This window comes from Danio aesculapii, chromosome 1, assembly GCF_903798145.1.
Source record: "Danio aesculapii chromosome 1, fDanAes4.1, whole genome shotgun sequence".
In the NCBI taxonomy this organism is placed as follows: domain Eukaryota; kingdom Metazoa; phylum Chordata; class Actinopteri; order Cypriniformes; family Danionidae; genus Danio; species Danio aesculapii.
This window is the reverse complement of record NC_079435.1, coordinates 63306001-63321000: the sequence shown is the minus strand read 5'-3', so window position 1 is coordinate 63321000 and position 15000 is coordinate 63306001. Positions and strand designations below refer to the sequence as shown.

Below are 15000 nucleotides of genomic sequence, written 5' to 3'. Positions count from 1 at the left end.
AGAATGGTGGATCAATCCAGAGTCTGAATCCCCTCATCAGTGGCTCTGATCCAGAGCGCGGAGATCACAGCGTGTCACTTCCTGTACAAACACACACACACACACACACACACACACACACACAGACACACACGTGTCATGTGATGCTGACATTCAGCAGAGCAAGTGAGTGTTCCTGACTGATAACAGCTGCGCTCACACACACACACACACACACACACACACACACACACACACACACACACACACACACACACACACACACACACACACACACACACACACACACACGAGTTCTCTGAACAAAGCTCAGGATGATTGAAAGTGATTCAGTTTCTGATTCATCTGAACAAACGACTCACTGAATCCCTTCAGAAGTCCCCCTGAGCTCCTGCACTGCACACTCTGCTGCTGTTGGCGTTGGGTCAGGCCTGTGGCTCGTTTACAGGAGAAACTCTCTTCATTTCACTCATTATTTCAGAGAATAACTCAATCTGTTGAGGAAAATGCTGACTGATGTAGGAGATTGAAGATATTTGGAGTAGAAACAGACACAAGCAGCTTTCCTGCAGTGTAATGAGGCTCTGATCAACACATTTAATCTGGTTTAGATCAGATTCTCCACTGTTCATCTTCCTGTTGTGTTTGACATGTTTAGTAGTTAGTCTAGAGCCCAAACGGTTTCATATAAAGAGCCAAAAAGCAAACCTGGTAGAGGGCTGAATATACACTACACTATATTTACTGTGTATATATATCATCTATTCTGTACTGTTTAACAATAAGTAGAACAGTTCCCTGAAATCCTCTTCAGTAATGCAGTATCAGCTGAAGATAATGGATTTACTACAGTAAAAACAGAGTCAGTCCTGTTTATAACACACTAGAGTTCAGTGCTGAATACACCAGCGCTCCTGCCTTTACCTTCATCTGTCAGCATTTACATTTCACAAGTCTGATTCAGTCACAACAGTTAAAGGAATCATTTCATTTCAGCAGCTCAGCATTAAAACAAAGAATCAGGAGGGTATGTTCAACTAGAAATGACCATCTCTGTCGGAGGAATCGGCCCCTGACCACCTCCATATCCTTCTCCCTCTGCTTTCAGATGGGCTGGTGGGCCAAATCAAAGGTTACCATGGACCCACAGGGCCTACTTAGGACATCTCTGGTCTAAACGCCTCACAATTTTAATTTAAGCTAGATTAGATATACGTTTATATATATACACACATTATAGGTGGGCATAGGTTAATTTGTTAATCTAGATTAATTTAGAATATATATATATAGTTAACATATATTTACTATTTTCCAAGTGTGTTTCACTACTGTAAGAGAATATCAGCATTCAGTACATACTCTCAGTATTATCTTAGCTTGAGCTGAGCCGATCTAATCCTGTTCATATGAAGTAAGCTGCTGCTCCCGAGCAGGTTTGAGCTAGCAGATCTGTTGCCATGACAACAAGTCTCAGATGAGATTTGAAGAACTAAACAATCCTGGATCATGTCGAATCATCAATATCCAAATCCAGCTGATGGAGTAATACACACATGAAGAACAGACCCCTGGACTCACGTGTGGATTACAGTGGTCTGCTAACATGCACAGGAATATGTTTGTAAGGATCATGATTTACCCGAGAGCTTTTCACATCTGGAAATGGTGAAATCCAGATCTGCTTTATTTTTTATGTAATTATTTTTAGGTGTTTTCACCTTTATTCTGACAGGACAGGAGAGAGAATGGACAGGAGAGTGTGGGGAGCAGAGAGAGGGGAAGGACCGGCATAGCACCTCGAGGCGGGAATGGACTGACAGATCTGCAGTAGATGCTGCTCTCTGAGTGTAAACGCTGCAGTCAAACTATTACCCCAGTGTAGGATTTTCAGCACATCATGTGACAGCTGCACCTCAGTACCCTCTCTATACTCACTGACAAATGACCAACTATAGAGCAGTGTGTGTGTGTGTGTGTGTGTGTGTGAGGTGCTCACCTCTGTGTGTGTGTGTGTGGTACGGCTGGGCTCTGTAATACTCCTCAGGCGTGACAGTCTTGACTCCACCGAAGTAATCGAGCACCCAGACCTGAGTGATGTTGATCTGAGCGAAGAACCAGCCGTGATCTGAGGGCCAGTCCTGCATCTGCGGGTGTCTGCTGAACAGAGCACGCTTCGCCACACACACCTCCTCAGAGTCATTCAGCTGAACACACACACACACACACACACACACACACACACACACACACACACATATCAGAATCTTATATGCTCGCACACACATACACACACACACATGTGTCAGAATAACACACTCACTCTAGACACACACAGACACATCAGAATCACATTCTCACTCCAAACACACACACACGCACACACGCGCACACATATCAGAATCTTATATGCTCGTACACACACACACACACACACACACACACACACGTGTCAGAATAACACACTCACTCTAGACACACACAGACACATCAGAATCACATTCTCACTCCAAACACACACACACGCACACGCGCGCACACACACACAGACCTGCAGCAGTGATCCGGATAGGATGACGTGCGCACACAGAGGAGACTGAGGGTCGAACCCGTGATTCCTGCAGTAACTGCTCTGAGCCAGAGACACGGAGAGAGAGACCTGCGGGTTCACCTGCGCACACACACACACACACACACACACACACACACACACACACACACACACACACACAAGTGTTGATGGAAGTGTGTGAAACATGATATAGTACCACAGAGAGATGCTGAGGGGTTTATAGAGAGAGCTGGATCATGTGGTGTTCTTCAGACATCAGCACTGACGTGTGTGTGTGTGTGTGTGTGTGTGTGTGTGTGTGTGTGTGTAAGAGGTGTGTTTGTGTGTGTATTATTGTGTGTGAGAAACAGTGTGTGTCAGTATGTGGAAGAGAGTGAGAAAGAAAAAGTGTGTGTGTGTGTGTGTGTGCGTTCACGAGAGTGTGAGTCAAAGAGAGTGTCTGTTTGTGATAGTGTGTATTACTGTGTGTAAAAAGGTGTGTGTGTGTGTGTCTAAGAGAGATTGTGTGTGAGAATGTGTGTGTGTTCGTATGTGAAAGAGTGAGTGTGTGTATGTCTCAGAGAGTGTTTTAGTGTGATAGTGTGTATTAATGTGTGTGTGTGTGTGCGTGTTTTTCTGTGTGTCTGAGAGAGATTGTGTGTGTGTTAGTATTTGAGAGTGTGTATGTGTTAGTGAGAGTGTGTGTCCGAGAGTGAGTGTGATAGTGAGTATTATTATGTAAGAAAGGGTGTGTGTTTTTCTGTCTATGAGTGTGTAAGAGAGAGAATGTGTGAATGTGTGTGTGTGTGTGCGTGTGTGTGTGTGTGTTAAAGCTGATAAACTGCTGTGTAACAGTGATAAGCTCTGCTGAGTCACACTGACCCACTCCTACAGTCAGCACGTCTCTCACACACACACACACACACACACACACTCACACACTTCACTGCTTTATGACCAAAAAATGAAAACAAAATCAGACTTCAGTGATACATCTGTGTGTGCGTGTGTGTGAGCGCACCTGCAGGTCCTGCACAGAGATGTCCAGGTGTGTGAGGTACAGGTATGGTGTCCCGCTGCTGGCCCCCGGCGGCCCGTCGCTGATGGAGAAGCTGTTGGAGAAGGGCTGTCCGCGCACCGGCTCGCGGCTGGAGATCGTCGCCACTGAAGCCCAGTCGCTCTTACTCACCACAAACCGGGCCATGCGCGCCACCTGCTCGTGCGGCGGAACCAGAACCAGCGGAAACACCCGGGCGGCGGCAGAGAGAGCCAGAATCACGGAGAGCAGCGCGCGGAACATCACGAGCGAGAGAAGAAGAAGAAAACAACAACAACAACAACAACAACAACAAGTGCGGAGAGTCTGATAAACACCGCCTCCAATGTCCACCGCGCCACGTGACCAGCGCAGTCATGTGACCTCCACACAGCACGTGTCCAAACACAAGCTAGTAAACAGCTGCTGATAAACTGACTTTCACTCATTCATGAATTTATTCACATGCTTCATTCAGTCATCTCTACATCTAATATATGCAGAAGCTTATTAATAACTATAAACAGGAGAGATGAGTGTTTTACTGAACTGACTGATACAGAAGGTGTAGCTGAAGCACTGCAGGCCATATCAGACATCACAATCCGCACAACACGCCTTATACAGCAACACACAATACAGCTTTAGTCGAATTATTCAATCAGGGTGTTTCCCAGACATGGGTTGCAGCTGGAAGACCATCTGCTGTGTAAAACATGTGCTGGATAAGTTGGCGGTTCGTTCCGCTGTGGCGTTCCCAGATTAATAAAGAGACTAAGCTGAAAACAAAATGAAGGAGGAAGTGCAATCAGACAGAAAACCGACACAGTTTACCATATTCTTATGAATAAAACTCTATTATAATCATTATTATGAGCTCATTTTATATGTAACAGATGACGTCAGTATATTTATTCAGAGTATCGCTCTTAAAGAGCCTCTTTAATTGGATGTTTGCTGTAATGAGCTCAGCTTCTGATTGGCCGGAGACTCAGTACCCACAGCTGATTTTAATAAAGCCCAATTAAAGCTCCAGGATAAAAGAGCAAACCCTGAGCTGAAGAGGAGCATCTGCACTCAGTGTGTGTGTGTGAGATTTACTCTCTGTCAGTACGGTCAGCAGGTGAGTACTGCGCGTGTTATTGAGTTATATTGTTGAGTTATATTTCTGCATTATTCACTGATTTTAGTCAATATCATGATGTACTTCAGACTCTTCAGTTTATTCTACTGTTTTTGTGGAGCACTTGTTCAGTGTTTCTGCTATTGTAGCTTTTGACTGTCTGCAATCTGCATCCAGCTTCACTATAATAATAATAATAATAATAATAATAATAATAATAATAATAATAATAATAATAATAATAATAATGATTTGATTAGCTGAGCTAAAACTGGAGAACTCTCATATGTACTGTACTCAAATGTTTAGCACTGTTTAAGGATGCCTTCATTGCCGTGTAGCTGCATGTGTTAGTTTGGATCAGTAACTGAAGGAACCATGCTTAACATAAGCAGTTTGTATATTTCCCACAATAATAGACTCCGCTTGGTGCATCATTGCCATGTACCTGCAGTTCTGGAGAGCCTCATGTTTATTCAGTCTTGATCAATAACTGTATCTCCTCCTGCAGCTCTGTTCATCATGTCTGGTCGTGGTAAGAAGCTGGCAGCTCCACAGAAGAGTAAGACCTCAGTGTCCCGCTCTGCACGGGCTGGTCTGCAGTTCCCCGTGGGCCGCATCGCTCGTCTGCTACGGAAGGGGAACTTCGCGGCACGCATTGGCTCTGGGGCGGCGGTGTACCTGACTGCAGTGATCGAGTACCTGTGCGCGGAGGTGCTGGAGCTCGCAGGAAACGCCAGCAGAGACAACAAGAAGCTCCGCATCGCACCGCGACACATCCAGCTAGCGGTGCGCAACGACGAGGAGCTGAACGTACTGCTGGGCGGAGTCACCATCTCTGAGGGCGGAGTCCTGCCTAACATCCAGGCAGTGCTGCTGCCCAAGAAGACCAAAGCTGCCCGTGAGCCAAACGCTGGTGCAGAGGCGCAGTCACAGGACTTCTGAACGACACGAGGACTTTTAGCACTTATTTTAGGACCAGGATATTAATAAAGAACGTTTCTTAACCCAGAACTCTCGCACACTTCTTGAACTTGTTCTGTTTACATGATCCCTAATCTTAAGTGCTTTGAGACTCAAGCTTGATCTCGCTTCAGAGACCCTTGTCAGATTGTAGCTGAAGTATCACTATAAATCTGAATAGTTATGTGGAATTATGCTTATGAAGATGTATTTGTAGCATTAGTAGTTGGCGGTTCAATTCTTAAAACTAGAGTGGTGAATGGAGGGTTTTTTTTTTTTTTGGGGGGGGGGGGGAGGATTAATCCAGATTTGAAAGGCCAAATATCTGACATTATCCCACATTTGAAGTGCTTTAACTGGGCTTCCAGTAACTATTCAGCTGCAGTTCCAGAGATGACCACCAGAGTACAGCCATGACCATATAAGGGTGCTCAGTACCTCCATGACCATATAGGGGCGCTCATGTTTGTGTATGCTCTGAGGAAGATGAAAACCATTTGTACTGCAGACATTAAATTCTGTAGTGGTATGGGCAGTTTGATGGCATTTAGTTTTAACCTCTACATTTACCTCAATATCATCACTGGGGTTTAATCTCAATATGGTGAAACAAAGTGAAGCGCTGTGTGACTGACCACTGCTGGTGTGACAGACCACAGACCTGCTGAAACCAGAAAACCCACCGCATCCCCTTCTGAAAAGGCTGACATTCAGCTGATGCTTTAGTCCAAAGAGACTTGACTACACACACACACATCTGCACTGCTCTCCCTGACCTTTACTGTGGTTTAGAAAACTCGAGCGTTCTCAGAAACATCTCAAGAGCAAATTAACAACTGTAGCGCTGTGTGTTTAAGAAAATCCCCTTTATACAAGCTGTGAATGCGTCTCTGGAGTGTTTACTGAGCTGAGAATAGCACACAGATCATGTCCTCACGCTCTCTGAATCTGACCCTTTCAGGCTTTGATCCTAACTGTGGTGTTTTGGTGACTGTCGCTTTAAATGCAAATGAGAGGGCGGAGCTACAGATGTAAAGCAGCAGTGTGTGTTGTGAGTGCTGCTCAGGTGTGCTTCAGTCTTCTGTCAGTCTATGTCGCTCCTGTCTCTGTTGATCTAAAACTCCACATCTATAATCCTCTTAGTCTATGCTGACATTATCTTCAGCAGCTCAAACACTCTAATGGCTAATGGACAGACGGCTGCTTCTCACTCAGGGCTGCTGCTTATGCTAATGAGATGGAGACTAGTGGGCGGGGCTTTCCCCCTCTGATGACACGTACAAAGGGAGAATGTCAATCAAAGTGTTTCTGCAGACTGTGTGCGTGTGTGTGTGTGTGTGTGTGTATCATGAAGGAGCTCATATAAATAACTCGTCTCTTTATTGTCAAAGATCTTTTGAGTAGCTGAGAAAATCAGTGAAGGTGTGTGTCAGAAAACAGCAGCACACACACATTAACACTGAGCTGCTGCTGACACACACACATGCACTCTCTCTCTCTCTTACACACAGAGCTGTGTTTCCTCCTGGTGTGTGTGTGTGTTCTCCTACACACTGCAGTGTTTCTCTTCTGTGTTCTGCTGGCTCCAGGTCAGTTCAGTTCCAGCTTTCACTGGTCTAACACACACACACACACACACACACACACACACACACACACAATAATAAAACATAAATCATTTCTCAAGGGGTTAATAACATTGATTGATCACAGCAGCAGTTCAAGAGTCAAAGTGTGTTTATACCAGCCAAACTAAAAACAACCAGAGGAAATATACTGACTGTGTGTGTGTGTGTGTGTGTGTGTGTGTGTGTGTGTGCTGAGGCTGACCTGCGGGTGAAGAAGGCGATCAGAGGGAACTGTGGGTCGTGTGTGTCTGTGAACACGTTCTGGATGAAGAGGTTTGGATCATCGCTGTGCTGCAGGAGACACACACACACACACACACACACACACACACATTGAACTTAACTGTTTGTCAGACTGTAGTAGTGTGTGAATATTGATGAGGGTGAAGCAGACGCACGGTGAAGAATCGAGCCACGTTTCCTTCCCTCGACGCGTCCAGATAATACACTCCGTCATGTGTGTGTGTGCGAGTGTGTGTCCTGCTGTCCTGCAGACCATTTGACACCATTAATCTGGGCTTCTTTCTCAACGCCTGCTCACACTGATCGTCCTCTGCACACACACACACACACACACAGACACACACACACAGGTCTTCAGCTGTCTGTGGAACACTGTGGAGGTGTGTGTGTGTGTGTGAGGTGTGTTTGTACCCGTCTCACTGCTGACGCTGAACTGCTGCTGATCCTGGAACAGAAGAACACACAATACACTGATGATGTTCAGAAACACACACACACACACACTGCTGCATTCAGAATAACTGCACACATGTGTGTGCGAGAGCATGAGTGTGTATGTACATGTGTGTTTCTGTGTGTGTGTGTGTGTGTATATGTATATATTTGTGTGTGTCTCTTTGTGTGTGTATACGTATTTGTGTATATATATATATATATATGTGTGTGTGTGTGTGTGTGTGTGTGTGCATACCCTGCGCTGAGCTGGACTGTGGTCTGCAGGTCTCTGTATGACCGGCACGTGCAGCGGCGGTGAGCTGTCGAGTGTGTGTGTGTGTGTGCGCGTCTCCTCAGGAATCCTCCACTCCTCCACCAGCTGCACCTCATCATCAGACACGGCCGGCTCACCGCTGCGCTCTGCTGGACACTCCGAACTCTGCTGCAGACGCAGGACTACACCTGACACACACATACAAACACACACACATACACACGCACACACACACGCACGCACACCGTTATTGTCATATAAGGCACAGGTAAAGTAGTTCCGGCAGGTTTAGAGCGCAGTACAGCTCTTGGCTGTCACTCATAACTGTGATGTGTGTGTTACTGACCTGCGTATATGCAAATGAAGGTGCCGGCGTCGAGGTCGTCACGGCAACGGACGGCCCACCTGCGCTCCGGTGTGCGGAAGACCTGCAGACGCACACGCAAACCCTTCTGCACCACACGGTTCTCACAGCGGCTGCGCTCACACCCGCACCACGGCCCGCACTCAAACAACCTGCAGACACACACACACACGCTCATGAACCAACACATACACACGCACCAACACACACAGACATACCAACATACACACACACGGTACTGACCCTGTGCGCAGTGCGTGTGTGAGGCGCTGGTGTGTGTACGCTCCTCCTGCTGTCCTCCTCACACACGCGCAGCTGTGCGCATCAGTGCAGCCGTCGGTGCAGTCGCAGCACACACTGAAGAGCGGCTCTGCGCTGAGGAAGCAGCCGTGTGGCCAGCGCTCTCTCCGGTACCGGAACTCCAGCGGCCGCGCGCCGTCCACAGTGTTCACCAGAGCCACCGGCGCCGGCTCCAGCCCGCGGCTCAGGTCCCGCTCCAGCAGCGGCGCCACACACACCTGCCGCTCCACACACACCTGCGCGCTGAAGCTGAAGTTCTCCGTCTGCAGCACACACACACTCTGAGACTGCAGCAGGAAGCGCAGCACCTCCTGCATGCAGCTCAGACTCCGCCCACACGGCGCTTTATAAAGCACGCCGCCGTCCTCACACACGCGCTGGAAGTGGCAGAGCAGCGGCGCGCGCAGCGGGTTGTGGCCCAGCAGGTGGTGTGTGTGTGCGGGCAGATGCGGAACACACGCAGCGCTGCAGTCGTGCGGCTGGAAGACGAGAGGAGCTGCGGGATCAGACCTGCTGGAGGAGGACATCTGACTGTAGCCTACGCCCACATCACTATAGAGCCTGGTGGAGCGCGCACACACACACACATCAGTGTCTATTGCAACATTACACTGATGACCAGTGTTTCATTACATGAGATGAAATAATACACACACACACACACTCAAACAGCAAAATGAACACACACACACACACAAGAACACACACACACACTCATGCCCACACACCAATGCATACACACAAACATGCACACAAATGCATGGACACACTCACGCATAGAAATGCGTGCACACACACACACACACACACACACACACACACACACACACGTAATAATAATGATACTGTCAGACCGGGTGGTGCTGTGCTCAGGATCCTCCGGCTGCATGCCGTTCTGCAGACTCTTAGGAGAACACTGAGGCTCAGACACTGTCACAGTGAGGATGTCTGAAACGCACACACACACACATCATGGTGTCAGTATTGATCATCAGTATTGATCATCAGGGTTGATCAGCACACACACCTTCATCCAACAGCACATCTTCAGTGGCTTCAGTCCTCATGAGGGTCAGTTTAGACTCCTGGACGATCTTCATGGCCTGAACATACTCTACACACACACAGACACACACATCATTATCATCATCATCAACAACAACACACCTGTGTGTATCACTGTGTGTGTGTGTAATGTAACTGTGCTGGTATACTTGTTTATGTGAGTGTATATAGTCTATTTGTGTGTGTGTGTGTGTGTGTGTGTGTGTGTACCTCTGTCTGTAGCAGTGTTATCTCTGATTGTGTGTCGTAAGTGTTTCAGCACCTCCATCAGCTCATCAAACACTCCATCAACATCCACCTCAGACCAGAAGAACTTTGCTGTGTCTAAAACACACACCAATATCATCATCATCACCATCATCACCATCATCATCAGCTCATACAGCTCTATTAATCATGTGTATTATATGGTGTGTTTTCATATTAAGCAGGCGGATGATAACTCTGTATCAGGCGTAACTCGCTGCAGAAGTATTGAGTTATATCTGAACACTGCTCTGAGATCAGTCTGATCCTCACCGGCTTCAGTCTCCATCACTGAGTTCAGGAGATCTGCAGAAACACACAAACACGGCATAAACACTCGCTACACTCGCTACATTCACTACACACACACACACACACACACACACACACACACACACACAATTCCACAACAACACGAGCGCGCACACACACACACACACACACACACACACACACACACACAATTCCACAACAACACGAGCGCGCGCGCACACACACACTCTTGCACAAAGACTGTGTGTAGGAATAAAGGAGCTCGAGTGAACGCTAATACACATGCTCGCAGCTCTGGGAAACGCTGAAAGCGGAATGAAAGCGGCGCGTTTCTTACTTTAATCACTTCATCAGATCAGAGTGAATGAAAGAAAGCGGCTTCAGCTCCTCCACATGTGATGCTCGAGTCGAGTCAATGGTTCAATCGAACCGAAGCGTTAGTGAATCACTACAGAGAGACTCATCATCGTCTCATCAAACTAGTTGAAAATACCCCAGTAAACACTGCTGCAGGACACAGCTATTATACTACCATCATGCAGATCGGAGAAGTCTTTCTTCAAAAAGATTATCCAAATGACTCACAAATCACTTGTTGTCCGAACGAACCGACTGGCTAAGTGAATCAGATTCCCTCAGTGTTTTGATTCTAGAAAAAGACTGAATGAATCGATTGTCGATTATTCTCAATTGTCGCATGTTAATATTTGGACACAGTAATTATAAGTTCTCTGCACTCGGATGGATGATTGTTGTGTGTGTGTGTGTGTGTGTGTGTGTGTGTGTGTGTTGAGTGAGAATATAACAGTTAAATGAGTTCTCCGTCGATCGGTGTTCGTCTATGTCTGTCTGTGGGTCTTATCAGTGTACTGTGCTGTTAGGGTTAGGGTTATATTAAGGTTATATTCTGCTTTATCTCAGTAAACTGCAGAGTTTAGCGTGAACACGCATGTAACGCGCTTTTACAACACATCACGTGACGCGCCGATGTTTGTTGTTATGTATACCGCAGAGCACTTCCGGTGGGGTTTTGTAACAGTGAGCGCGCGGTTCTGCCGGTCCAGTAGAGCTGACCCGCTCCGACAGTAAGAGGACTCATCTATATTCACCATCATCTGTGTGTGTGTGTGTGTGTGTGTGTAAACCTTCTGTTCAGAGCTGTTGTAGAGTTATATATCAGCAAACTTGTAGAAAACATTGTGTTTTTAAATAAGTGTACATTATATTAATATATGTGATATTCATTCATGACAAATATAGCTGTATATATTAATGTGTAGATAAATGAATAATAAATGTCACATGTGTATTTATAATGTATTTACAACATTAATCTGTTATTTTATATACATTTAATATATCTTTAAAATACAAATTATATATTACATTTATATTCTTTCATTAATTGTTTTCATTTATATATTATGTGCTTTATATATATTTATATGAAACAAATAATATACTAATATATTCTCAAATAATATCAAGAATATTATTGTATAACGCTGCTTTATTGATTATATGCTTATTGATTAAATATTGAAATATAGATGATTATAGTCTTTACTAATGTAGTATTTATATTATTTGTTTATCTTTTATCTGATCATTTTATTAAAAGAAATATTGAAAAGCAGGTTTTCATTTAGGTGTTTATCTGTGTGTGTGTGTGTGTGTGTGTGTGCGTGTGTGTGTGTGTGTGTGCGTGTGTGTGTGTCTTTGTGCAGATGTCCAGTGTGTGTATGTCAGTGCGCGAGGCGCTGTGGGGTGTGTGTGTGGCTGATGCGCTGTCGATGCCCGTACACTGGTACTACAACACTGCAGACATCAGGAGAGACTTCAGCGGCTGGATCCAGAGCTACAGGACACCACGACACACACACCCGTCCAGCATCCTGAGCCTCTCTAACACAGGTCACACACACACACACACACACACACACACACACCTGTCCAGCATCCTCAGTGTCTTTAACACAGGTCACACACTCTGCAGCACAGGTCAGTGTGTGCACTAACGCTGGTGTGTGTGTGTGTGTGTGTGTGTGCAGCGGGCAGCGGGCGGACTGCAGGATCTGCTGCTGGAGTGTCAGTGGTGGGAAACGTGATTCTGCATGATAAGCTGAAGTTCTGGACGGCGCCGCGAGGATCAGTGCACTACCACCACGGTAACACACACCAACATACCTTCATCATTTATATTACACAGTTATTTATTGATTGATTGGATCATATCTGCACATGTTAGTCATTTCAGTGGTTAAATGATGGATTTGTGCAATATTCTGACATTTATGACGTGTTTTATATACGGTAGCCCACATATGAACTATAAACTAGCATGTCCACTTAGGCTGTTCTGAAATAAAGCAGTGTGTTCGTCTCTGTGTGTGTGTGTGTGTGTGTGTCTGTGTGTGTGTATGTGTTTCAGATCTGCCCGCGGGTGCGAACACTCTGAATGTTCTGTGTGCTGTGCGCGCGGCGCGTGTGCTGTCCTCCGTCAGGTGTGTGTATGATGCGTCTGCGCGCGCTGCTGTTCTGCAGGATTATGTGCAGTTCATGACGACGCCTGGATCACACAGAGACACGTACGCTGAGTCCTTCCACAGGGGCTTCTTCTGTGACTGGCAGCAGCACAGGCCCACAGCGGCCGCACAGGTACACACACACACACACACACACACACACACACACACACACACACACACACACACACAGTACAGCAAACTACAGTATGGCTTCATTTGTTTATATTACTGTAGTTGTTGTGTTACCATAGCAACTGTAGAATCACCACAACAGATCAATCACTGTAGTTGTTGTGTTACCATAGCAACGGTAGAATCACCACAACAGATCAATCACTGTAGTTGTTGTTACCATAGCAACTGTAGAATCACCACAACAGATCAATTACTGTAGTTGTTGTTACCATAGCAACTGTAGAATCACCACAACAGATCAATCACTGTAGTTGTTGTGTTACCATAGCAACTGTAGAATCACCACAACAGATCAATCACTGTAGTTGTTGTTACCATAGCAACTGTAGAATCACCACAACAGATCAATTACTGTAGTTGTTGTTACCATAGCAACTGTAGAATCACCACAACAGATCAATCACTGTAGTTGTTGTTACCATAGCAACTGTAGAATCACCACAACAGATCAATTACTGTAGTTGTTGTTACCATAGCAACTGTAGAATCACCACAACAGATCAATCACTGTAGTTGTTGTTACCATAGCAACTGTAGAATCACCACAACAGATCAATCACTGTAGTTGTTGTGTTACCATAGCAACTGTAGAATCACCACAACAGATCAATCACTGTAGTTGTTGTTACCATAGCAACTGTAGAATCACCACAACAGATCAATTACTGTAGTTGTTGTTACCATAGCAACTGTAGAATCACCACAACAGATCAATCACTGTAGTTGTTGTTACCATAGCAACTGTAGAATCACCACAACAGATCAATTACTGTAGTTGTTGTTACCATAGCAACTGTAGAATCACCACAACAGATCAATCACTGTAGTTGTTGTTACCATAGCAACTGTAGAATCACCACAACAGATCAATTACTGTAGTTGTTGTGTTACCATAGCAACTGTAGAATCACCACAACAGATCAATCACTGTAGTTTTTGAGTTACCATAGCAACTGTAGAATCACCACAACAGATCAATCACTGTAGTTGTTGTGTTACCATAGCAACGGTAGAATCACCACAACAGATCAATCACTGTAGTTGTTGTTACCATAGCAACTGTAGAATCACCACAACAGATCAATTACTGTAGTTGTTGTTACCATAGCAACTGTAGAATCACCACAACAGATCAATCACTGTAGTTGTTGTGTTACCATAGCAACTGTAGAATCACCACAACAGATCAATCACTGTAGTTGTTGTGTTACCATAGCAACTGTAGAATCACCACAACAGATCAATCACTGTAGTTGTTGTTACCATAGCAACTGTAGAATCACCACAACAGATCAATTACTGTAGTTGTTGTTACCATAGCAACTGTAGAATCACCACAACAGATCAATCACTGTAGTTGTTGTTACCATAGCAACTGTAGAATCACCACAACAGATCAATTACTGTAGTTGTTGTTACCATAGCAACTGTAGAATCACCACAACAGATCAATCACTGTAGTTGTTGTTACCATAGCAACTGTAGAATCACCACAACAGATCAATTACTGTAGTTGTTGTGTTACCATAGCAACTGTAGAATCACCACAACAGATCAATCACTGTAGTTTTTGAGTTACCATAGCAACTGTAGAATCACCACAACAGATCAATCACTGTAGTTGTTGTGTTACCATAGCAACTGTAGAATCACCACAACAGATCAATCACTGTAGTTGTTGTGTTACCATAGCAACAGATTAATTTAAGAAACACTGCAGCGTTCATTATGAATGATCATGGCCTTTTTAAATAACACAACTATTAATGGGACAAA

At 45.2% G+C, this 15000-nt stretch overlaps 4 protein-coding genes across 4 annotated transcripts in view; 2 read left to right on the top strand and 2 right to left on the bottom strand.

Annotated features, from left to right (window-relative positions):
• The window catches only part of creg1 (cellular repressor of E1A-stimulated genes 1), a 4265-nt gene extending 299 nt beyond the window's left edge, over positions 1–3966 (bottom strand). The window contains exons 1-4 of the mRNA XM_056464296.1: positions 3573–3966; positions 2552–2671; positions 2000–2207; positions 1–81 (exon numbers count right to left, since the gene is read on the bottom strand). The exon at positions 1–81 is cut by the window's left edge and continues 299 nt beyond it. Coding sequence (XP_056320271.1) covers positions 65–81; positions 2000–2207; positions 2552–2671; positions 3573–3851 — 624 coding nt within the window. The 5' untranslated portion in view covers positions 3852–3966 and the 3' untranslated portion in view covers positions 1–64. The remainder of the gene's footprint in view (positions 82–1999; positions 2208–2551; positions 2672–3572) is intronic.
• Positions 3967–4635: 669 nt separating this feature from the next.
• On the top strand, positions 4636–5724 carry LOC130234033 (histone H2A, sperm). The gene is made up of 2 exons (XM_056464313.1): positions 4636–4710; positions 5222–5724. Exon 2 carries the CDS (start codon positions 5233–5235, stop codon positions 5653–5655), a length of 423 nt encoding a protein of 140 aa, XP_056320288.1. The 5' UTR covers positions 4636–4710; positions 5222–5232; the 3' UTR covers positions 5656–5724.
• A 1312-nt stretch (positions 5725–7036) lies between these two features.
• setdb2 (SET domain bifurcated histone lysine methyltransferase 2) lies at positions 7037–10929 on the bottom strand. The gene is made up of 12 exons (XM_056453099.1): positions 10839–10929; positions 10502–10534; positions 10193–10306; positions 9945–10031; positions 9772–9865; positions 8861–9478; positions 8600–8769; positions 8236–8441; positions 7956–7989; positions 7700–7854; positions 7504–7592; positions 7037–7289 (listed from the first exon to the last, which is right to left on the bottom strand). Exons 2-12 carry the CDS (start codon positions 10515–10517, stop codon positions 7220–7222), a joined length of 1653 nt encoding a protein of 550 aa, XP_056309074.1. The 5' UTR covers positions 10518–10534; positions 10839–10929; the 3' UTR covers positions 7037–7219.
• A 400-nt stretch (positions 10930–11329) lies between these two features.
• Positions 11330–15000, top strand: part of LOC130233974 (uncharacterized) — a 9794-nt gene continuing 6123 nt past the window's right edge. The window contains exons 1-4 of the mRNA XM_056464252.1: positions 11330–11586; positions 12229–12415; positions 12553–12669; positions 12933–13159. Coding sequence (XP_056320227.1) covers positions 12229–12415; positions 12553–12669; positions 12933–13159 — 531 coding nt within the window. The 5' untranslated portion in view covers positions 11330–11586. The remainder of the gene's footprint in view (positions 11587–12228; positions 12416–12552; positions 12670–12932; positions 13160–15000) is intronic.